General features: G+C 41.9%; 1 protein-coding gene across 2 annotated transcripts in view; it reads left to right on the forward strand.

Moving 5' to 3' along the window:
• The first annotated feature begins 22,299 nt into the window (after positions 1–22,299).
• Positions 22,300–26,212, forward strand: part of EGFLAM (EGF like, fibronectin type III and laminin G domains) — a 175,784-nt gene continuing 171,871 nt past the window's right edge. The window contains exon 1 of one of the 2 annotated variants that reach the window (XM_087443212.1): positions 22,300–23,074. In XM_087443212.1, coding sequence (XP_087299338.1) covers positions 22,978–23,074 — 97 coding nt within the window. In that variant the 5' untranslated portion in view covers positions 22,300–22,977. The remainder of the gene's footprint in view (positions 23,075–26,212) is intronic. The other variant, XM_087443213.1, reaches the window with a different exon arrangement.

Genomic DNA, 26,212 nt, shown 5'->3' on the forward strand with positions numbered 1-26,212 from the left:
GTTAAGGAGGTACAGCAGCCTAGACCTAAAGATGGTGAACAGAAACAAATTTTCAAGATGCAGAGATGTCTGGGCCTTGGGGTGGGGGAGGTGAGAGAGGAGCGAGAGGTGTGGACTAATGACATTTAGAATGAAGGCCAGCCTGGCTGAAGATGCCAGGAGATGCACAGGGTAGGGAAGGGCAGCTGGGGCCTGGAGATAGAAGACCTAGGTCTGAATTCTGGCTCCACCACTTGCTAGACCTGTGTGATCTTGGACACATTAAGATAGCAATCCTCACTTCACAAGGTTGTTGTGAGGGATAAAGAGAAGAGGCATGTGAAAATGCCTAGTCAACAGTATGAACTGAACAACCGTTAGTGGAATCTGAATAAATTTAGGTTTCAACAGGCTGTGGCACGAAGGAATACTAACTTCAGAAAGTTCACCAGAACATCAGTCAACTCCATAAGAGCTGGGGCCACGTCTGGCTTGCTCACTGCTGTGCCCTGTGCCCAGAAATGTGGCTAACATTGAATAGTTGCTCAATGAATATTTATTGAATGAATGAAGTTCAGGTCATCTCTATACAACTGAGGAAGGAAATGGAAACGCAAAGACAGAGGCTGGTTAAGGCTGGAGATAATAGTTTTGGGAGTTACACATTTATAGTTATTGGCTCTAATTGTTATAAGAAAAACCTAACAACATAGGTATTTTATGAAAATTTGTTGGTTGAATAAATGAATGAATGAATGAACTTTTCAGAGTGCTGTCAGAAATTATTTCATGAAGTGGAAGGGCTCTCCAAACTCTAGAAGAGGAAAAGAAAGATTATTTTTATTCAAAATAGTTATATTACAGTGACTTACACTGTTGAAAAAGTAACTCATTTTATTTTTCTGTGTCTTTTAACTATTTCTTGACCCATGTTTTGGTTGGAATAGATTAACACATTCTAGTCCCTGTTTTTGGCCACATAATTCTAAAGCCTAATTTAAGTATGAATCAATGTGGTTTATGTCTCCATGGAGAAATATATAATACATAGATAAGAAGGAAATTCTGCAAACTTTCTCACTGATCAGGGATCAGGTATTTGAAATTAAATGAGGAAATTGGGTTAGATAATCTTGAATGCCCCTCTCTGCCCTAAAATTGTAGAATTTTGTGAATGAAAGCACAAGGGAAAGAGCAGAAGTTAAAAAAAAAAAAAAGCCAAAGATTCCTGTGGGACAGAAGCCACATTACACTCAGGAGATGATAATAAACACCTCATATTTATAGAGTGCTTACTAAGGGCCAGGCCTTACATACCTTGTTTCACTTAATCCTTACAATCCCTATAAAAGTGTTGTTGGAAATTCTGCCTGGTGTCCAGCAGCTAGAAAGGAGATCTTTCTAAGCACAGGGTAGGGAAGGGCAGCTGGGGCCTGGACAATAACAATAACAAGCTTTGTAAAAGTAGTTGCTGCCCCAAGTCAAAGGCCTGTCTTCTACTGAGTTGAAAGGGCTTTTCAATCTGGGGGTGGTCTCTAGCCGCAAAGACATGCAGAGAGAATGTCATCTCTGACTCTGAAGGATGAGGTTCTGTGTGGTTGTGACTTCATGGAGTAGGGCTTTCTTGCTTGCCTTTTCCCTTTCTCTAGAATCAGTTCTTCTTTCCTGAATTGGTGATACTCTTTCTCCCTTCTGTCTGTTTTCTACTTCTTTTTTTTTTTGTGAGGAGATCAGCCCTGAGCTAACATCCGCCAATCCTCCTCTTTTTTTTTTTTTGCTGAGGAAGACGGCCCTGGGCTAACATCGGTGCCCATCTTCCTCCACTTTATATGGGACGCCGCCACAGCATGGCTTACCAAGCAGTGCGTCTGTGCGCGCCCGGGATCCGAACCAGCGAACCCCGGGCCGCCGCAGCGGAGCGTGTGAACTTAACCGCTTGCGCCACCGGGCCGGCCCCCTGTTTTCTACTTCTGTTGTGAACTGGCCTAAGCCAATTTGGCAGCATTGAGTTCTCAGGTTCTTTTTATTCATTGGGTGTATACCAATAGTCAGAGGTAGGTGAGGACTACAGATCTCCAAGCTTGTCATCACACTACAGGTAAGAAAAGCAAGACTCAGAGAAATTCTGCTCCCACACAAACATTTATGGACAAGCAGGCATAAAAGTATGCAACTCAAGGACCTCAGGCCTTTGTCCTTTTTGGTGCTCCAATTGCTCCCTGATTAAATGGCACATTTGACGCAGATGCCATTACATCCTAGAGGCAGGGTTCGGTTAACCTTGTAGTTGCCATCAGGTAACCTGAATCCTCCAAGCCAGCAGTGAATTTAGGACTATTTTGGAACTCAACCCTGGGAACCATTTTAATGTGTGAAGAGATTGGTATTTTTCAACCCTGTCCATTCGAGGGTGGGCAGTGTTTCTACACTATTCTAGCCCAGCAGTTGGCAAACTATGGTACACAGGCCAAATCTGGTCTTTGTCTGTTTTTGTAAATAAAGCTTTATTGGAACACAGCCATGCCAATTCATTTACCTATTGTCTATGGCTGATTTTGTGCTACAATGACAGAACTGAATGATTGTGGTAGAGTAATTTGCCTGCAAAGTCAAAAGTAACTTACCATCTGACCCTTTACAAAGAAAATTTTCTGACTCCTGCACTAGCCAATCTATATTTTTCAGCAGTGAAAACCCATTGCTAATATTCATTTTGCTAATTAGAAAAACCTCTGGTGTGGATCAGAGACAAAGATAGCTGAAGTGCTTACAGCAGCTGCCTCTGGAGTGTGGCCTTCTTATTAAATACTAGATGACACCCCTGAAATGTGCATGTCCTACTAGGGCAATAGTAGCCTCAGAGTATTTATTAAAACTAACACACATTTGTAGAACATTGTCAATTTTGAAATTTCCAAGTAAATTGCAGTCATCATGACACTTTGTTTTATTGCTCTCAAAATCCATTTTTGTTGATGATTATGATTAAACCTTCAGATACTCTCATATGAATAAGAATATTAAGCTCAGCGTTTGAAAAGTATGTTATCCAATTAGATCTTAACGCAATAGCTAAGATATAGCAAGTTTATTATTATCCCATTTTATAGAATTAAAAACCTAAGGTCTGGAAGTCTACCTAATTTTTTCACACTTGCAGAATTGGTGAATGATAGAGTGAGACTCGAATCCGAAGCTTTTCATTTTCCAGATCTTATAATCTCTCCTATATCATGATAACTTCTCAGTAACAACAGCTCATTGGTCATTTTTTTGGAGCAAATTTTGCAGATTTTAACTTTAGTCAATAGGAATATAGTTCCTCTTCAGGAAAAAAAATAGCATTCTTAGAAACTTCTTGACTATTTTGCGAAGTGACTTTACCTCTTTTCTTCCCATTTTTTATTCTTGAAGTTGTAGAACCACCATTGAGTTGCAGGATTGGTTACTAGGAGTGGGGAGAAATTTCCAAGAGGAATCAAAGAAAGGAAAGTAAATGCTTGAAAATGGATCTGTTTCATCAACTACATAAAATGAGACGCTACAGAGTCAAAGAAGTCTTTGAAGGCCCACTCTGACTTAGAAGTCTATAATTGTAGCACAGAGTAACAAGGCTCCAGGGCTAGTCATAGTCTCATACATGTTAGAAGAGTAAGAAGCTCATTACTAAGTCAACGAGTTCACTCCATCTCACTCTTACAATGCCAGGTTGTTCTCTCAGCTGTGTTCAACTGCATGGGAAGTTCACTTATTATCGACTGACAAGGGATTATCAGAGCTGGTGTGGTGTCTCCTCAGCCCTTTCTCAGCCACTTTACCCCATGACTCTGGCACTCAATTTCCCATAATCTATTCTTCCCCATCCCATGTCATCATCTTGGCTGGATTTAAGCTCATAATCGGTGCTGGTGCATTTCTCTTCTTCTACCTGCAGGTTCTAAGTTGGAGACAGGAGACCCCTTCCTCCAAGACAGTCTGTTCAACATCATAGGCTCCATGGGCCTCTGTCATTACCATAACTTCTGAGGAAGAGGGAAAAGGGTCAGATATATTCATAAATAAGAATATTAAGATATGAGCCCCAGAAGAAAGTTAGAGGTCATCTCTCCAGACCCTAGAGTGATTGCCTGTCAGTGACTTGGAACCCAAGTCATAACTATGTGAATTTTAATAGCAAATTAGTCCCCCATTAAAGACTTTTTAAATTATAAACAACACTAAAGCAACAACTCAACAGTGTAAAGAGACAACTCAAAAATGAGTTCAAGTGTGAGTCCTCTGGTAGATATTACAACAGCAGTAATGTTAGGAGAAGTCCTGTATGGATGTGTTGAGAAGACTCGAGTCTGTTAAAGTTAGCTTCTCACTTCTGAACATCTGGAAATTTTTTATGTGATTCTTCTAGTTGACATGTGATGATGCCTGGAAATAGCAGTGCCAATGTTGGAAACGAGACAAGACTTTCAAAAGTTTGAGATTAAATATTTATGATCCAGGCTCAATAGAAAATGGGCAAATACCCAATGAAATCTTGAATACTGATTTTGAGAGAGAAGACTTATTCCTCTTTTAAAGATAATTTACTTTTCATATAACACTAACTTGAGGATTATGTAGTGAATCATTCAGGATGGATTAGCTTATGCTGTGGTGACACACAACCTCAAAATCTCAGCGGCTTAAAACAACCAAGGTCTATTTTTCATCCATGTGACATATCCATTGTGAGTGTTGAGTTCACTCTGGGACCCAGGATTACAGAACGGCCACCCTGTGGCACTCAGCTGATCATTGTGACAGAGAGAATGAGAGCTTTGGAAGGGCTTGAACCAGCAATTAAATGCTCCAGCCCAAAGTGACGTCTGCTCACAACTCATTGGCCAGCACTGGTCACTCGCCCCACTCAATCACAAGGTGCCAGGAGTATAGACCTACCAAGTACCTGGAAGACAGAGAGCTGAAAATATTTGTAAAATAGTGTTAATGACTTCCACATGTCATTAAGGTTGAAAGGACAAAATTTGATGTGGAGTATGCTCAAAATCATGCATGTAAATGCTTCTGATAATGTTGATAAATTGACGTAAGTGAACACTGTGAATAGCAAGAGGCTCTGCCCAATGGTTCTCTGCCCTTGGATCTCGCAGAAAATTTAAAAAGCACTGATGCCTGGGTGTCACTCCAGAGAGTCTAATTTAATTAATTTGAGGTGCAGCTTGGCCATCAAGATTTCTTAAAGTTCCCTGAAGTAATGCTAAGGTACACTCAGAGTTGAAAGTCACTGGTCTCTTCTATGACCCTAACCTAAACCCTAAGGGTCAGGGTTTTAGGGTGATTTCCAACTCTAATATTATCTATCCATCTGTGTGGTCTTAAGTCAATTAACCTCTCTGAGTCTCCATTTCATTATCTGTGAAATTAGGGGTGGAATACAATGACTTCTACGGATTCTTCTAGCCTTAAAAATCTCTTAGACCACTGACTTCTATTTAGAAACTGTTTCAGAGCTCAAGGTAATGTGTAAGTGCAGCCAAATTACTGTGTAAGTTAATCTGGTTAAGCTCCTATATTTTCAGTAATGGAATAAGGGCAATAGTTAGTTGGAGTCTTTACCAGGTAAGCAGCTGTGCTTTTCCACCAAACCAGGAAGGCTGGCCAGACTTGGGGATAAAGTCACGTTATGAAAAAGATATCAAGTTAACTTGATCTCTTGGTTGTATGTGGACTGAGGGTGAACTTCCTGATTTAAAATGAAAAAAATTGTATTACCTAAGGCTATTCAGATAAAAATAAATTAAAAAAAAGCCACTTCCCTCAATTCTTCTTGCTGAAAATGAAAAAGTTAAAGGTTTCACAATTTCTTCACCGTGTAATCCCATCTCAGGGCTGTCAGCGTCTTAATAGTGTATTGATTGGCTCACATTCCCGCTATCTTTAAAGAAGCATTGTTACTCTGTTGGGCCAAACATGAAAAACTACTTTTAAAGACCTTTTTAAGAGTTTTTTGATTTTTCAAAAGCTTCTTGGGGCCGTATTGAGCTTCTCTGGCAACTGGAATGAACTCTACAATGCTCTTTCTCTATTTCTGACACAGTGAATTCATCTGAAGCCGGCAAGTTATCAATGACTCACAGGGCAGAGAAGATAAGGGGTCCTTAAGATAAATTAATGTGGTAATTAGTTACATGGACACCTGTATTTTTAGGCTCTTTCCAAGTGCCACCATTGCATTGGAAACTCGTGATAATTATCTTTTTTTTTTTTATTGGTGAGGAAGATCAGCCCTGAGCTAACATCCATGCTAATCCTCCTCTTTTTTTGCTGAGGAAGACTGGCTCTGAGCTAACATCTATTGCCAATCCTCCTTTTTTTTCCCCCAAAGCCCCAGTAGATAGTTGTATGTCATAGCTGCACATCCTTCTAGTTGCTGTATGTGGGACGCGGCCTCAGCATGGCCAGAGAAGCGGTGCGTTGGTGTGCGCCTGGGAGCCGAACCCGGGCCGCCAGTAGTGGAGCGCGAGAACTTAACCGCTAAGCCCCGGGGCCGGCCCCTCGTGATAATTATCAATAGCCATCTTAAGTATGTGAGATTGACTCCCGTATTGAGGGGTAGATAGTGAGGAGGGGAGAAGATGGACTGTAAAAGTTAGAACTGTTAGTGCGTAAAATAGCAGGAAGCTGTTTTTCAATTATCAAGATGCCCAGCAAGCTGAAACAAGACCAAATCCTCATTTATAGCTCTGCTGTGTTTATTCAGTGTCTATATTGCTCTTCTTCAATTATTGGAAAAAAGCATCAGAATAATTTGTAATGAAATTATTAGAAAAATATTTGATGATCATACACCAAAATATCACTTTGGAGGGTGGTGCTGTGGGTGGGTCATTTTTCTTTCTTTGAGAATCTCTGTATTTTGCTTTTTTCCATTAAACATATACTTTGTTTTTTTGGAACTGGCTTCACTCCTTACTGTGTTCTTGGGAAAATTACTTAACCACTCTGAGCCTCACTCTGCACCTCAAAATGAAGGTAATAATAGTACCTACGTCAAAGTGTTGTGGTAAATATTAGGTTAAATCACATGAAATGGCCAATATTTGACTATCTTTTTACCTATGAAAATGGCAATTTGAAATGGTTCAACATAACATTAAACATTTAGCACTGTGTCCGACAAATGCTAAGCACTCAGAAAATATTAGCTATGAAAGAATGTTAAGGTGATACATACAAAGAGAACAAATTTAGAAATAGAGAAGACATAATATGCATTTTTTAAAAGTTAGGTTTACTGAGGTATAATTTCCATAGAATATACAGTTCTAGAAAAGTTGACAAATACATACAACTGGGTAACCACAGTCAAGATATAGAACAGGTCTATCATCCCCCCAAAATACATCGTGCCCCTTGTAGTCAATTCCTCTCCCCACCCCAACCCCGGCAACCACCAATCTGTTTTCTGACCTATAGTTTTTGTCTTTAATATGGAATTTTCCCCTTACTTTAATTACCCAAATGTGTCCATTTGCCTCCTTCCTATGTGAACAAACACCTGCCCCTTCAGAGGCGGAAAGGAAGCCCCATCCCTCTGGCCAGCAACAAATGAAGTTACTTGAGAAAAGGCCCCTTTTCCTTTGCTCTGAAGAGTGAGGGATGCTGGGGTTCTGGGGGTAGAGGGGGCGGGGACAGGCATTTGCTGAGACTTGACTTCTTCACAACTCCATGTGAAAGGAGGCAGGAATGTGCTTAGGCAGCACATTTTGGCTACTTTCCCCAGGATCGAGCATGATTTTTGGACTCTGGTTTTTCTGTTGCTTAAAACATATACACCTTCTTTTCAGAGGTCTCACAACCTAAGGATCAACTTAATCTCCAGATCTAGGTGGAGTTTAACAAAGAGCTCTCCTCAGTCCAGCTCTCCTTTTAGGAAAACGCCCTACCTGTGAATGCACGCGATGCCCTTCTTTTTTGGATGCTGGAGCACTTTTAGCGGGATCCAGTTCACGGTTCCTGGTCTTTTTTTCTTGCTTTCTTAGCATCTCTTCATCACGATATCACTTTGCGTGAATATAATTTGCCACAACATTCCAATTGACGGATCTTTATAATCTTGAAATTAGAATGTCACTCCCTTTACAAGTCTTCAGAGCTCCCCCATTGTTCACAGGATGATGTCTGGATTCCTTTGCCTGGCAAATAAACCCTTCATGATCTGACTCCATCCAGATTTGAAGAAAACAATTAATCAGTTTGGTTTATTGAGGCACATCGGACACACCAAATAGAGAACCTGGAACATGTGCAAACATAGGGCACTTATTAGCCATAAAACAAATTTCAACACATTTCACAGTGTTGCTATCATGGACAGAGGCTGTTTCACGTGGTGGAAAAGTGCATGGGCTTGGGAGCCCACCTGCCTTTGTTTGGATCCTGACCACTCCTCTTACTAGCTCTGTGACCTTGGGCCAGTTACTTAACCTCTCTGTGCCTCAGTTTCTGTGAAACTCAAAGGCTTGTGGTGAGCAAAAGCATACGTCCTCAATCATGTCACACTCGCCCAGGCTTCTCTGCCTTTGCGCTTGCTGTTTCTACCACGGAACATGCCTCCTCCATGCTCGTCCATCTGGAAACTCCCATTGTCCTTGGAGATTCAGAATAAAATCCTTGACTTCCTTGGCTAGGCTTTGGGCTCCCTCTGCCTCTTATGAACACAGAGGGAATTGATTTGGCAGCTTTATTGCATGGAAGTTGCTGGGATCCCTGCCTTCCCACTGATCTGTCCACTCCCTGAGATAGGAATAGCAACTAAAACTCAACAAATATTTACTGAACACTCAGTATTTACTGAGTGCTTATTACAGGCTAGCATTGTTCTACACTTTTCCGTATATTAATTCATTTATCTCCATAACAACTCTATGAGCTGGGGACTATTATTTCCCCCACTTTACAGATCAGGAAACTGAGGCACAAAGAGTCTATGTAATTTACCTAACCTCACCCAGCTAGGGAGTGGTTAAGATGGTATTCAAAAAGTCCACGTTTTTAATCATTATGCTGTACTGAGATTAGAATTGACTAAATAAAGGCAAGGCATAGGCCAATGCTTCTCAACCTGATTTGTGTGTGAATCACCTGGGTACTTTGTGAAAATGCAGATTCTGATTCAATAGGTCTGAGGTAGCACCAGGATTCTGCCTTTCTAATAGGCCCCCAGCCAATGCTGCTGGTCCGTGGACCATACTTTAAGGAGAAAGGCCCTAGGTTAGTGGTTGAAAGCTTTGGGTTTTTTTTGTCTCAGGACCCTTTTACACTCTTAAATATTATTCAGGACACCAAAGAGCTTTTGTTTACATGGGTTATATCTGTCAATATTTACCATAATAGAAATTAAAACTGGCAGTGGCGTAGTGGTTGAATTCGCACACTCCGCTTCAGTGGCCTGGGGTTCACAGATTTGGATCCCGAGCGTGGACCTATACACTGTTCATCAAGCCATGCTGTGGCGGCATCCCACATACAAAGTGGAGGAAGATGGGCACAGATGTTAGGTCAGTAACAATCTTCCTCAAGCAAAAAGAGGAAGATTGGCAACAGATGTTAGCTCAGGGCTAATCTTCTCACTGAGAAATTTTTAAAATGTTTTAAGAAAAAATTAGTGAGAAGAATGGCATTGTTTCACATTTTTGCAAATCTCTTTAATGTCAGGTTTAATAGAAAATAGCTGCATTCTCATACCTGCTTCTGCATTCAATCTGTTGTGATATGACATGACATGCAGCCTTTGGAACACTCCACTGTATATTCATGCAAGGCTGCAAGTCAAAAAAGCAAATGACATGTTAATGTTATTATAAGAGTAGCTTTAACTTTACAAACCCCCTGAAAAGGTCTCGGAGACCCACCCAAGGGTCCCCAGATCACACTTTACAAACCACTGCTGTAGACCACGCTTAAGAATCCTAGAGGACTCTGAAAGTTGTTGCATTCGTTGTGGAGTTAGGCTTTTGGTCTTCTGTAAAATTTCTGACTTCCAAAATTCTGTGAGGACACTTCTTCTGAATCTAGATTTTGTTTCTTTTCCAGTCGCAATTTACATCCTCGTCTTTATCCTATGATGGTGCGTGATCATGGTCTCAGCACAGATAAGAACCTCTTCAGAAAACCAACAGCCTAAGAGGTGGTACGCCCTCTAGACAGAATATTTAATAAAGAAGAACATCAAAAGGAAAAATATTTTACTGAATTCCTAAAAGATTTATAAAATTGTTTTGGAATATATCATCCCAACCTAATACAGTAATTGACTTAGAGCTAGTATGATTTTTCTTTATGTGCATTTACTACATTTACCTTTAGTTTTTTTGTCCAAATATGGTTTCACAGTTTTTAAAATATAAAATGTAAACTGTTTGAAATCATTTGATATACTTAAATATTATATGCCCACTTCTTGTCCCTACTTTTTTATACCTGACTCTCATGCCTGGATTTCAAAGCTGACACCAGGTGTACTCAGGAGAGCATTTGAGGGGGCTCCTTGGTTCCCTTTGAGCTAGAAATGTTTCCTTAGCACGTTTGCTCTTCCATTGGGTCTGTATCAACCTGACTCCTCCAACTGTATATCGAGGGAGTTATGCTCCTTGGCAAATTTGTCCATAATCACATCAGGGCTAGGCAAATAGCACCCTGTGATTTAAGCCCTTAGGCACCCTTTCTGCAAAAATATCTCTTCAAGCCATGATGCTCTCAAGTCAGAGAATCACAGACTCTTAGGATCAGAAGGGATCTTCAAGGTCAGCCAGACCCTTGCCACTCACATATGGCCTTAGGATCAGCAGCACAGGCATCATCTATGAGCTTGTCAGAAATGCAGACTCTCAGGAGCCACTCAGACCTATGGAGTCAGAATCTTCGTTTTAACAAGATCGCAAGAGATGAATGTGCACGCTAGAGTTTGAGAAGTGCTGCTCCAGACCAGCCCTCCATGTGATGGAGAAATCCTATCTGCAGCATCTTCCTCCCAGCCACCCCCAAGGGCTCATCAGCCTTTACGTTCCAGCTTCAGGATATGACTCTCTCTAAATCAATGGTTCCCAACTTTGATTGCACATTAAAATCACTTGGGGAGCTTTTAAAAGTCCCACTGCTGAGGCCTCACCCTGGGCTAATTAAATCTGAATCTCTGGAGATGGAGCCCAGGCATTAGTATTTTGTGAAGTTCTCCCATGAGATTCTAATGTGCAGCCAAGTTAGGTACTACTGATCGAGAGCCATCCGTTTGCGTCCTAGACTATTTACTTCATTGCTTGGTTGATTTTCTGTGAAAATGCAAATATCCCCTCAGAAAGGCAAAATTGTTATCTCTCATTTATACTTTGCTTGGAAATAGTTTTCTTTTCTTTTTTTTTTATCAGCATAATTTATTGCAAATTCTTTAATATCATATACTAGTAGGCTTGACAATTCACACAGTGGTATTTTGGGAGGGAGGAGCCACGAGTTAAGGAATGAGACGAAAGTGTAGGATGTGAAGACAGGTTGCAGAGGGGCAGACTTCATGCCTGTTGGTGACCAGTTCTAGGTCAGCTAAACTACCTTGGGCAGGAAGGGGCTGGACCAGGCCAAGAACCGGAAGTCCTTCTTTGGCCAGCCCACTTCAGGTTTCCGGCTTTTCCTCTTGCTTCCGCATTCATGGTCCTCCAGGGTAGAGGGAGGTGTGGGGAGGTAAGAGCTCTACAGCTGCCGGGCTGCTGGGCTCCATCAGCTGGGCATAGGGTTTCCAGCCTGGTCCTTGGCCTGATAGGTCTAAGAGAAATTTTGCTAATGTCATAATCTTGCTGGCCTCAAAAGCAACTCATTCTTTTTCTCCACTCAATCTTCTTGAGTAATAAGCTCTTTTGTTTGTGACATTACTGTTCAATGAAATTTTTTTGCAAGATTTAGGGGAAAATAATCTTGTTGATGTTTTATTAGCTTTTAAACTATCTAGTTTTATTTAGATAGTGCTGCATTAGACTAATTGTTGTTTGGGAATATATAAATCATGCTAACAGTAATTCTGAACATACTAAATACATGATCAGCCAAAAACTGGAGGAGAAGGGAGAAAGGGTGTTATTTTAAAAGGAAAATCAAATTATGACGCATTGTCTTATTAATTTACTATTAATAAAAATATAACACAAAACAAACATTTACTAATAAATAAATTTCGAAGCACTAACATTTTAGGTTCTAATATGTATCATTCACACAAAGCAAAATTTAGAAAATTTAATTTGCAAACTCCCCTTTTATACATATATTTTTTTGCAAACTAAATAACAGTCTAATTAATTTGGATATTTGTGGATAAAATACCATTATATCTCCTTCTTCCTCCCATTCCCTGCTCACCTAGCCTTCAAATCTGGAGAAACATATTAGAGTGTTGTTTAATCATGAACCTGACACATTAGACAAACTTACAGTGCTTTAGAGATTTAAAAGTTGATTTTCAGTTCTTTAAACATCCCAATAGGTAATCTTAGAGATAACTTGCTATTAAAGTTTACTCTTTAGACAAAGCAAGTATTGTAGGAAGAGAGGATTGTGTTTCGGGTGCCCAGAAAGGGACACAGAGTTTTAGAGTATTTCTGTTCTCCATTATGGAACATGCAGTTCAGCTTCCCAAGAAAACATGAGAGAGGAAGATGGAGAACATTTTAAGAAAGATATATTTTTCTAAGTATAATTATTTTCTTCCATTAATAAAATATTTGCTTTTAAAAAATTTTAATGAAATCTCAATTTTGGTGCATATATTCTACTTTTTTCACTGCCTTACATTTTCATTTCAATAATGCTTTGTATTTATGTTTGAATACATATAAACTGAAATTAAAGCTAACACTTTAGCTTGTCTATTCTACTCACAGTTAGGACATTTGGAAAGGTCTCCTTGTAGTGACTACTTTCCTAAAATTGTTTAAAACAATCATGACAAAATCTCAATCATCCCCCAAATTTATCTTTTGCATTAATTCAGATTTCTTCAAGAAGGGCACACTTGTAAAGAGCCACCAATTTGAACTGGCAATTTTGTTTATCTACTTGACTTGTCTTAAAAATGCTAAATAGTTAAAATTTGAAACCGTGCTATCAAACTTGTGAGCTAATTCTGTGGACTTAATGGAATATAGGTGAGAATGTTCTTCTGTTTTCTGCATCTTCCACTTCTGTTCCTTTCTCCACTCCCAATTTGTTTTCTTGACTTCTAGGTTTCTTCTTTGTCCTAATTTCCCTCCATATAGCTCTCTACTGTTTGGGACAGCCCAGGTGTGCACCTGCATGGGTGAGGATACATGGGGGCACATATATATATATATATATACATGTACTTTCTTATGCATTCAAAATAAAGACATTATATAGGTACGGTCTGCTTTTCACCCCAGTGACAGTGGATAGCTTGAATTGTGTGTCGTTGTTTTTTTCTAATTAAACCCATGATTATAATAGAGCTTGGGACCAAAGAGCGATTAAAGCCGTCCCTCTTTGTATGCCAAACAAATACTTTCAGGACTGCCTACTACATGCAAGTCAACATCTCCACAATCTGTGTCTGCTTCTCAGGTTTTCCTATCATCTGGACTCAGCAACCACTTTGCTCTATTCCTCAGCTCAGACACCAGAGCCATGATAGCATTTCCTGGGATAAGTCATTGGGGTCTGACCATGATTGAGGAGGATGTGCCTGGGGCTGCCATCCCAAACACAGATGCGAGACTTTCCCAGCTGGGAAGGATCTTCTGCTCCATCCAGTTCAGCCCAGGAAACTCATGTCAGGCAGGCAATGTGACTCATCCAGGGACATATAAGTAATAAACAAAGAAGAAAACAGGGAACATAAAGAAGCACGCATACCGGGTCAATTAAGAGGCACTAAAGCTGAAGGAAAATATGAATGGGCTAGATGTTCCCAGGAGCAGTGAGGACTAGGTGGTGTCCTTTCAGTTGTAGGTGTATCCTGTGTGTATCTTCATTTATTTTGATGACTCAGCCATTATTCCTTCCTGGGAAAATCCCTATCTAGTATGTCATTATCTTTTGGGAGAGATCTTTCACTGTCCCAAAATACAAACCTTGATTTTCCATAATTCCCAGTTCACTTTGAAAGTATCTGAATCAAAGCTTCATCTTTGGCCACAAGTCTTCTTTGCCATCCTAGCAATAATCCACTGGTCTTCTGGAATTTAACTCTAGAGAGGACTTAGCCTCTCTCTGTGATAAATGTGAGAATGATGGAATGAAATAAAGCCAACATTCAGTGAATGCCAAGTGCATGGTATGCACAGTGCACTGGATTATCCCATCTGAGGGGTACAGCCTTCCAAGTATGTGTTACATCCCATTATGCAGGGAAGGAAACTGAGGCTAATTTCTCCCTCATCCTTCACTGTTGATCTTTCTTCATATTGTCAATTAACTTAAAAACATGAACCTAAGTTATTCCCTCCTACTTTTTGGATAAGGAATTTCCTTTGAAGCAACCCCATTCCTTCCTCCCTTCTACCAGCATGACATCCTGATGTGCCACACAACTTCTCTGGCTTAAACCTTTTCTTCTCACATCCCTCCTCCCCTGGGGCTGGGTCAAAACCAAGTCTCCCCCTGACCTAGCTGTATTTTACCTCTGTGACCCTATCTGCTTGGTGACACTCCCTAATCAGACCCCACCTTCAAATTTTCCAGTCTCCTCCTCCTCCTCCCTTAAGAAACACACAAATAAAAATATAATCAAACTCAGATGGAAAAACTGGCCTTTTGCCTCTTTCCACAGGTTTTCTCTTGGCATCAGAAAAATCTGCATTTATTTGCACTGTCACTAAATAACCCAGAAATGGTTCCAGCATTCCTCTGCTTCCTACTCCCACCTCCCACCACTGGTCTCCCCTGCCCTCCCTTCTCACACCTCCCCATTTTCTCCGTCTGGGTGGACTGGATATGGCCAGCTTGGATACTGTGAGTCTGCTTCCTACAGCCTTCTCAGAGGCAAGGAATAGCTTTTGTCCTGCCATCTGTGTGTGTGTGTGTGTGTGTGTGTGTGTGTGTGTATTAAATGTTGCACTTTATTTTGTTTTCTTTTAGTTTTTGGCAAGAGACTGTTGCTTTCCAACCTCAAAGTTCTTCTGAGAATAAACCTTTTATAAGACTCCTTTTTGTTTTTGAGTAGTGACATCTGTCTGTCCTGGGAAAAGTGGACACTATTCTGTGGAAGCTGAGATGATGAGCCCTAGACAAGCTGAGACATCATCTTATCTGACACCCGCTCTTGATAGAGGAGAAAAATAAGATCTAAAGAGGTCGATCGAATCACCAAAGTCCCACTGACAATGAGTGACAGGGCTGGAGCCGGAGGGCAGCTCTCCTGACCTCTGGTCCACCGAGATTCTCGACATCGTGGCGTTTCACAAACGAGCCCTGCATTTTGAAATTGTGTGCCAGCTCTCTAAATAGATGCCGCATAGTGAGGTGAGCAGTTGCCTGTGGGCACTGTGGGGCTCCTGCGTTTCGTTGTGTTGTGTGTGTGGTTCCCTGTTAGCTGGACATCACACAACCCTGGAGATCCCTCAACATGCTCCAGGGTCTCCCCGCATTTTCAAGAAGATGCACATTAAATCTGGCAGCGCCCGACAAAATCACATTATCTGTGAGGTCTGCCTTTCACACCCTCCCACCTTGGGAGTGCCTGTCTTAAACTCTTCATTCTCTCCTTCTCCTAAGATGTGTGGGACCTGTATCTCTTCTCTTGGTTTCTCAGTCTCTGTCATTCCTCCTGTCACTCTACCTAGATTGTCCTATATTCTTTTAAAATGCATTCACAGTTTCTTTTTAACCTAAATAAAGATATTCCTATGATTAAAAATATAAGCAGTGGGGCTGGCCCGGTAACATACTGGTTAAGTTCATGTACTCTGCTTCAGCGGCCCAGGGTTGGCAGGTTCAGATGCCGGGCGTGGATCTATGCACCGCTTATCAAGCCATGCTATGGCAGGTGTCACACATATAAAGTAGAGGAAGATGGGCATGAATGTTAGCCCAGGGCCAATCTTCCTCAGCAAAAGGAGGAGGATGGGTAACAGATGTTAGCTTAGTGCTAATCTTCCTCACCAAAAAAATATGTGTGTATATATATGTGTATATATATAAGCAGTAAAAAAATAACACAATGCTAATTTTCTTCCAATTCATCCCAGGCCCCCGTATCCCCTACCCACACTTTGTTAACACCTGTATTCTGTTCTGTATCTTGCTTTGTCCACTTTGTTCCATTTCAGCACATGAAGCTCTAAGCCCATTATTTTTTAGACAGCTAGCTATACAGCGCTCCATTATATTCCATAATGTATTTTACCAGTTTCTTCTCTAGTGATGGATATGTTTATTGCTTCCAGAGTTTTGCTATTACAAACAATCCTTATCCCACATTCTGAATCTCACCCAGCACTAATTTCCCCTTCCCAAATCACTATCAAACTCATATACTACACCTCCTGTAGACTCTGGGGCTGATATCCTTGGCGACAGCTGAATTAGCTAGTAAATTAGTCTGTACCTCTGTGTTAACAGGCACAGTATTAAAGAATTCCTCCTTCCTTTTCAGGAAAAACACATCCATTTTAAGCGGGACCACTTGGATAAAAGTTCTTACAACATCCCTCTTCCATCTCTCTCCAATGCTCTTTGGAATAGAAAGGATAGAAGTCAGAAACAAGTCACACTTTTAACCCATGGGAGTATTTCAAATGGTAGAAATTTCAAGAAAACAAGGAGACCAGTAAGTGAGATATTTTGGAGCAGATGGGCTTGTTATAATGCAGGGTGGCTATCTACTCGGACATACCAGGTGAGAAATGTAGTCACAGTTTTAGCCTTGAACATCAGCTTGCTGATGCTTGCAGAGAAAAAGATACACTCCAGAAGCCACATTCTGGAAGCTACAGCTCCTCCCCATGGAGATGCAGCTGCCCATGTCTAAATCAGCAGGAAGCGTCCAGTCAAAAAGGCTGTGAGCACTACCCTATATCATACACAAAAATCTACTGAAGATCTAAATGTGGAAGGTAAGCAATAACGCTTTTAGAAGAAAACATGGATTAACGTCTCTGTGACCTTGAGGTAAGTAAAGATTTCTTAAACAGGACTTAAAAAATGCTAGACATTAATGAAAAAAATTGATCAATGGTACTACAATAAAACTAGGGCTTTTGTTCATTAAAAGTCATCATTAAGAGAGTTAAAAGACAAGACAGAGTGGGAAAAATACTTTCAATGTGTGTATCCACCACTGAAAAAACTCTTATGACTTCTATCCAGAATATATAAAGAACTTCTACAAATCAATAGGAAATAGGTAGACAAACCAATAGAAAAATAGGCAAAAGACATGATTAGGCACCTCACAAAATAGAATATATAATAGCCAATAAACAAGTGAAAAGGTACTCGACTTCATTAGTTTTCAAGGAAATACAAATTAAAACCACAATGTGATACTACTGCACACTTATCAACATGACTAAAATGAAAAAGACAGACAATATCAAGTGTTGGTGAGATGGCGGAATGACTGGAACTCTCATATAGTGCCAGTGGGAGGGTAAATTGGTATAGCCACTTCAGAAAACTGCTTGACATTATCTTCCAAACCCAAACATATGCCTACCATATAACCCAGTAGTTCTCCTCACAGGTATACACAGCAGAAATGCATACTCATGTTTACCAAAGACACATACAGGAGTGATCACAGAAGCATTTTTGGTTGTAGCTCCAAGCTAGAAACAACCCAAATGTCCATCAGCAGTAGAATGTAAGCAAATTGTAAGATATGGAACATATTGGTGGAATATGAAATATTATTCACCAATGAAAAGGAATGACCATATAACTTGGATGAAAATCTCAAACATAACATTGAGCAAAAGAAGCTAGACATAAATGATTACATTACTAGATTAAGTTGCTGAATTCCATTTATGTAAACTTTAAAAGCAGGCAAAACTAATCTAGATGTTAGAAATCAGGAAAATGATTTTCCATTTGGTTGTGGGGTAGGTTATGATTAGTAGGAGGAATGAAAATGCTTTTAGGGTCTGGCATTGTTCTATTTTATGATCTGGGGGCTCATCCCATTGGTTTATTCACTTTCTGACAACCCATTGAATTATACACTTAGGATTTATGTATTTTTAGACTTCATTAAAAAGTTTATATTAAAATCAAAGGCTAGCGAATCATCAGGTTGCCCAACTTAACTATAATTCCCCAGTCACTTTTAATCGATGCTGCTAGAAATGTGTGCACAAGGAAGGACAGATTTGGCAATATCAGGTAATTTACCCTGGTAACTCCAGTTTGTCCCTGGTGAATCCTATCATGTATATAAGCATGACTTAAACATTTGTGTGGTTGATGGCTATGTTTTATATTATTACATAGGTTATCATTTGTAACAGGGTCTTCCTCTCCTGACATACCAACAGCGTGTTGCTTGCACACCTATCTACTGCTTCCTTTGTTCTGCTTTGTGGAACAGTTGGCTGTGCAACTGTCTTCTCTCAACAAAATAGTAGTCTTCCAGAGTGCAGAAGACATTGCTGTATTTTCTTTCGTATAGTCTTCACATTCTCAGCGCAGAGCCTTACACATAATGGGATCAAACCTCAAGGAATGTTTGTTTCATGTTGGGGTGGGGTGTGCTTACATTTTTTTCCGATCCATTTTTATTTGTGTATTTTCATTAAAAGTGAATGGGAGGTTTGAACTCTCCTCATTCTTTTTAAAAAATATATACATCTAGGGAGCAAGCATGAGGAGGGACTACTGGGGTGCTGGTCATGTTCTAGTTCTTGATCTGGGTGTTGGTTATACTAATGTGCTCACTTTGCTATAATTCATCAATTGGTACACTTACTATTTGTGTACTTTTCTTTATATGTTGTATGTTGATTAAAACATGTAATAGATATGTAGATAATATATAGTGCTAGTTTGATAAGACACTATGTTGGTGAGAGTTTGTGGAAATAGTCACACTCATAAATTGCTTGTGGGAATGTAAATTCATACAATCTCCTTGGGAGGAAATTTGGCCAAACTATCAAAATTGAAAAGGCATTTACCCTTTGGCTGAACAATGGCTAGTCTAGAAATGTACCCTACAGTCTATCATAACGTGTGCAATTGTTATACATTCAAAATCATTCACTGTGGTGTTGTCTATAATAATAAAATTGGAAACAACAGAAGAAAGAACAAATAAATAGTTGTACATCACAAAATAGAATATTGTTCAACAGTTAAGAAGAAGGCAGATCTGTATCTGCTGTTTAGAAGGATCTTCAGCTTAAAAAGCATGTACAGGATGCTCTTGTTTGTGTTAAACATATGTATATATATTTGCTTGTATGTTCATAGACTTTCTCTAGAAGGATACACAAGAAACTGATAACAGTGGCTGCTTCTGAGAGAGGAAGGGTGAAAGGAAACTTATTTTTCACTGTATACTCTGCCTGATGCATATTTCAAATTTTAAATGTACATATAACCTATTCAAAAGAAATAAATTATTGTGATTCTTTGCTGCTGTCTGTTTCTCACTCTCATTTAGGAACTTCCTAACTTTCTGTAATGGGTAAGTTTGACTTTACTTTCTTCTAACAGCCTCCAAATCTATTCCATGGAGCAAAGGTCAGACTCTTCTTCCATGATATTGAGCAAAGCAGGCAGGTCACTCTTCTGCCAGTGACCTTATTAATTGAGTTTAGACCTTCAGTGAATTTGAACAGATTTTTTTAAATGAAACATTCGAAGCCTCTTTGCCCTCTTTAGTTCCCCTCCTCCCAGAAGGCAGAAAGAGAGTGAAAGGCAAGTGTTCATAAGTCTTTAGTAAGATTTAGAAGTGCCATAAACTGGTTATCAAACTGGAAGAAGAGGGAACCTTGGGGGATGTGATTTGACCAGCAAAGGAAGGGAATAAGTTCAGTCTAACAAGCAGATCTCAAGAAGTAAGGTCTTATCACAACGGCCTGAGGATCCAGAGCGTGTGGAGGCCCTCGAAAGTAGAATATAACAATATACTCGAGAAAGTAAAATATAACAATATACTCCAGAAAGTAAAATATAACAATATACTGGAAGGTAATCCCCACAAAGAGGAAACAAGAAGGGTCTGGAAGAAACCAAGCTACCTTCCAGATCGCCTATGGCTGTCTGCAAAAGATGAAAGGAGGCCCAGTGCCTAGGAGGGGGAGGTGGAATGGGTGCATGTCAAGGATATCAGCAAGAGGGCTGAAACTCAGGCTTGCAAATTTGCAACGGACAGTTTGTACAGCTCTTTTAAAAGGTGCCTTCATAGCAAACATGACTTGGATTAGATGGTGCTGTTTTATCAGAGAGTAAAGAGAAAGCAAACCCCAGAACTTAGTGATGATTTCATCCAGCTCCTTCTTTTTACCAGCATACACTATGGGCAGAGCCTAAGATTAAACACCCAGAGCTCAGGATTCTTGGTTCACTGCTGCGTCTGCTCTCCATCTGTCTCCTTAAAAGCCTGCATTCTGGAAGCAGACCACCGGGATTCAATCGAAGCTCTGTCTTTTAGTTGCTGCATGACTTTGGGCAAGTTACTTAACTTTCTCAGGCTTCAGTTTCCTCCTCTGTCAAATGGGGGTAATACCAAAAACAATACCTACCTGGTATAGTCCTTACTGGGATTATAAAGCACTCCAAAGAGGTCTGGTACTTAGTAGGTGTTATGTAAATGCTAGCCACAATATTAATAGTTGTTATTACTTCCAATTTCTACATCAGGGAGACTCATTTTTAAGTTGGAAAGAGCACAACTAACATGGGAAGTATCTTCTTGGTAAAGCTAGGTTCTGGGTGCCATCTTAGGTCTGATATAAGAAATCATTTTCTCATAAAAAAGAGCTATTCTACAACTTCCGGGCTGGTGGTGAGGCAGGAGCTCTCTGTCACAGGTGAAGTTCAAGCGCAGGCACACGACCTGGGAAGGATACTGAAGGCAGATGCCTGCGTGGAATGGAGGCAGGGCCTACATAACCTTTAGGGGTTCGGATAATCCTAAGGGTCTAAGATTCTGCTCCCTTTGAGACTGCCAACACTGGGGACGGCCGCATTACCTGGCTTTAGACATGGCTTTATCATCACCTTGGAAATGAAGAGCACAGTCTGTCCGTGTTTTCGACTCCATCTCCGGGTGAAAGGACACGCTCTGGTGTCAGAGCTAAGTCTTTCAAATACTCAAGTCGGAGGGGACTTTGAATTCATTTATGGACAGTTGCACAACTGAGAATGCCAACACATAAGGGCACATAGTCTCAGCTTTGCTAACAAGATCGGGCTCACGACAGATCCTCTAGCCAGGGGATACTTCATTCCTAAGAGAGAAGCAGAAATCTTTGGAGGCGGGGGAGAGGAGAGAGATGTATCAGTCAACAGTGTTCGCTCCGGCTCTCCCAAACCCGGGTTAACAATGAAGCCCAGGACGCCCACGGAGCCGCCCGCGCTGCAAGGTGGGGCGGGGCGCGCGAGGTCCTCCCGGCCAGCGACCGCTGCCTCCCTCTGCGGGGCACTTCCTAGGGCCTTTGATCTTTCCCCAAGAGCTGGTGAGGGCTGCGTTTCCCTCTAGGTTTATTCCCTCTTGGTTTATTTATTGTATCTGCTTTCTCTTCTCGCTGACTTGGAGCTCAGCACGCCAGTGTGCAACGGCACTAGAGTCCTGGGGTCTTGCCTCTCGAAGCGTTACCGGGGAACCTGGCAAATGGCGCATTTTAGTAAGTCTTCGGGCAGCAAAGCCGGAGGAGAAGGGTCCTCTCCGGACCAGGGAGCCGACCCGGGAACCCTGATCCCAAGATCGTGGCCAGGGCCCCGCGCCGGCCCCCAGCCCCAGCCTATCGGATGCCCGCCCCCTTCCAGCCAGGTCTTTTCCGTCCGCCAGGGGGCTCGAGCTCGCGTCCCTCTCCCGGACGCCAGGCTTAACCTGGAGTTTCATCTCCTCCCCTGGAGGGTCTCAAGTTGCCTTCCTCTGCCGGGAGAGGACCCTGCTCCCCCGCGCTGGGCCCTAATCTCCACCCGGCGTTTCCAGCAGAGTGGCCGGGCCTCAGCTCTCCATCTGCGCGCCTTAAATCCTATTTACCTTCTTAGCGCCCCAGACCCGGCCGGCCCCGCCCCCTCTTCCTCTTACCCTCCCCCACTTGCACATCACAGACCCACCCCTCCTCTCCGCACCCCACTCCCCATTCGCCCAAGCGCGCTGGACTGACCCGAGCAACCTTTGGAGGTGGTGGGAAAAGTCCTCAAACTAGGGGGAAGCGACCTAGAGGAGCGCGGCTGGCGGAGGGGACAGGCAAGGGAAGGGGAGGCGCCGCAAGATTTCAGGGTCAGGATCACGGCAGAGGGTCCTGGACTCGAAATCACCTAACTCCGGCCCTGCGTCCCTAGTGGTTGAAGTCGGCCCCTCCTAGCGCCCCAAAGTAGGTCACCGGCAGGGAAGGGCTGAGCTGGGGGTCGCTAGAGCGGGTGATGGGCGGGCTGTTTGCCCCAGGGGACGAAGAGTAAATTGTCTCAGGGCCTGCCCCTCTCACTTCCATTCGATTGTAATTCCATCCCCTGGCCGGTCCAGCCTCCCTCCCTCCCGCGGCCAGCCGGTCCCTCCCGGTCGGCTTTCTTCGCCGCCCCCGTCCCCACCCCCCCCGGAAAAGCCCGCCGCTCGCAGCCGGCTCACTCCCGCACGCCGACCTCCCGGCTGCTGTCCTGCCTACTTGAACTCCTCCATCGTTCCCAGTCCATTCCAGCTCCCTCAGCCCCCACCTCCTCACTCAGGCCAGGGGATCCGTGGGGGCCGCGTCTCACGTCCCCCAGGAGACGCCCTTTCCCCGTGCGCCCGGGACTTGGTGAAACTTTGCAGGCGCCCGCGGTGAAATGGATTTAATCCAAGGCGTCTTGCTCCGGCTCTTGCTCCTGGTTTCCAGCCTCAGACCCGGTTCTGTGTCGCTCGTAGCAGCTCTCCGAAAACCAGGTAATGCGCTCGCGCGCCCGGGGGCACCACGCCCGGAGCGCCCGGGTCCGGGTCCCTGGCGAGGACGCAAAGTGGGCAACGCATCCCCCCTCTCTCCCCTGACCGGCGTCAGCTTAGCTGGGTTCGTCTCTGCCCAGAGCTGAGAAAAGACGCGAACCTCGCCTTCCCCCAGCCCAGGCGGTTCCAGGGTATTTGTTTGTTAAAAGAATGATCTATTTTCCAGACACAGTAGAGGCGGAGGGCTGTGTATTTGACCACAGAGGGCTGAGCGTAGGGGCAGAGATCATGCTGTCTCAATTACAGAGGATTGCAACCGTGCAGGAGAAGTCAAACAGCTCCTCCTGTGTTTCTAAACATCTTATTGAATTCATATTGTGCAGAGCCCAGCCATTTCCTGTTAAGTATCTGAAGACTTGCCTGGAGTCCCCTGTGCCCATCCCTGGTCCTGCCCACGCACGATGTAGGGATGTGGCCTTTGCTGGTAGGATCCTCTTCCACTCTGGGGCCGTTTTCTCAGAAAGGAACGCCCAATGGGTTAATTTTACCGTGTTTTGAACTCCTGTCTTTGCTCTGAGATTTAAAGAAAGATGTATGGTGTTGTAGGCTGTTACAAAGAATTAGAGAGAACTTGAACACAACAACTTACATTTCCTCTAGTTACACTGGTAAAAAGTCTTCGTTAATTTTTATCTACTTTGATTTGGCCTGTGTAGTGAGATTATTCTAAGTAGAACACTCTATACAATAAAGTTCTAAACATTGTTTCCCAAATAATGATTTTTCTTCTTCTTTGCTGAGACTATATTTAGCATTCTGAAAAATCTGTTTTTTCTTAGTTTACTTTGTGAGATTGTCTTATGGGATTAATTATATCTTATGAACAATGGAAAACAATATAACTTTATTTGAATGCAGTCTGCAAAACTTTGCAGAAAGTGCAGTTAATCTTCACAAATAATGTTTTTATAAGAAAGAGACAAACCAGGGGAAATTTATCAGAGGGCAAAGAAAATGATCTTGGCAGGTTCCTACGTGGCTGCTTAAATATTTTCCCTGCTCAAGGATCTCTCCATTTAGAAATGCGACTTGTTGCCTTTCAGCTCTGGGAGAACCCTCCCCCTCTTCAAGCCATATCTATTATCACCTGTGCCTTGCTACGTGCTCTGAAATTTAGAGTCATTATCATAATCTGCAGCACACTTAAATCATGAGCTATTCTACTTCCGCTGTTCAATTCATTTTGGAGATAATAGTAGCAGTCCAAGGTAATATTATATTAAATTATTTGTCTTCCTGTATGCACACATACACACATCTTCAAGGATTTCAGTGAAATCTTTCCTCCTCCAGATAACCTCATCATGATCAATTGCCTTCTGCCGTTTTCTTCACATAAAACCATCCAGTCACCATTTTTGAACAATGCATAGTTATAGCTATAGTTAAAGATGAGCAGCATATGTAATGTTCTTTTAAGGATAGATTTCAATCCATTTAAGCAGAATTTTTTAAAAAGTATCTCACAAAAGCCTGCTGTATAAAACTGCTCATATGGTTCACCATATTTCCTTTCTTACTTTTTGTAGTTCCTCTCCTAAAAATATTTTCCACCTCGTTCATCCAGGGTCTTATTCTGATATTCTTGCCATGAATATGCCATGTTGGCCTCTTTGGTTTTATCTGAAGCATAGACAGGGTTTTGAGAGTAGAAAGCCTACCTTTTAAATATTTTGTCATATTAAATGCATCAAATTTGTAGTAGAAGGATTGTTTGTACTAGGTTCAGCCTAGAAGAGTTTTTCATTACTTTATAATTTTCTCCAGACGCTGGCTTCCAGGTTGGAAAGCTGCTCAGATTAAAATGACAGCTACTTCATAAACTTCAGGGGAAAATTTCCTCCTGGGCTCATTTACATCCCTTGGAAAGACTAGTTTTTGATCCGGAAAATTGGTCCAGATTAAAAACTGAATGTGCCCTGCTTGGCTCTGATGTGAACAGCAACCAGTTAATTTATAGTCTTCCCCAGACACCAGCAAATCTTGCTAGTATCCATATGGGAATTTCTTTGTACTTTGTTTCCTTAATAGAAATTGGTTTGTTTGCGGTACTTTGAAGGTAGTGTGGCTACCGTGTACGCGTACTGGAACAGTCCTGTTTTATTTGAATGACCCTGTCTGTCTCCACACTCCTAAATCTACTTTTGGCAAGTACAGCTTTGTTGGAGAAGTCTTGGATTCAAAATCCACCTGAAAATTCCCCATCCCCATCTACGTCTGGTGAGAAAAATCCAAGTAGCAGCTTCAATTATGAGTACTTTGGGTCCAACCTAGGCTACCTTTCCCTCTACCGCAAGATAGCTCCGTCTTTGGTCATTGAGCGTTAATAAAGAAACTTCTGTATTTGCCAAGACTCACAAGAAGTGACAATTTTCCAGTTAAGTCAAATTAAATAATAATAACTAATACTAATTAAATGCTTGCTACACTGTTCTAAGAACTTGACACATATTGATTTATTTAATCAACCCAACAGCTCTATGAGATAGATACTATTATTACCCCTGTGTGAAGATGAAATTGTGGCTTAGAGAGATTAAATATTTCATCCAAGGTCATACAACTAGTAAGTGGTGGAACAGGAATTCAGGCTCTGATATTCAGGACCAGAAATGCAGTCCTTAGCAGCCCTGTCTTGGAGGGTGTCTTTCTCCTGGCTGAACAGGAGATCTCCCACGGGACAGAGCCAGGCGGAGGGTGTTAGCCCTGCTGCTGTGTGTAGGGAGCCTGTTAAACACTGTTAAACATTTGTACATGGGATTATGCCCAGGCCTCCAAAGATAACAGAGTGTGAATGATACTAAGATGGAGTTCTGGAAGCTATTGTCTACTGACCTCATCCACCAGAATCAAGGGTATAACCTTCCAGGGTAATGATGAACCACTTGCTTTCGCTTGTTGAACTCCCGGGGGCTAAGGCTTGTGAGGGCAGAGGGCCCACTAGCATACGTGGAGGTAGAAAAAAGAGCTTCTAAAGATCGGTAGGGCACAGGACACTGTCATTTCCCCAGGTCTTCATGACAGAAACACAATTTGAAGGATATCCTTCATTCCTTTTGAGATTACAAATTAGAATCATAG

Source organism: Ceratotherium simum, chromosome 18 (assembly GCF_057802395.1).
Source record: "Ceratotherium simum simum isolate JZ-2026a chromosome 18, ASM5780239v1, whole genome shotgun sequence".
NCBI lineage: Eukaryota > Metazoa > Chordata > Mammalia > Perissodactyla > Rhinocerotidae > Ceratotherium > Ceratotherium simum.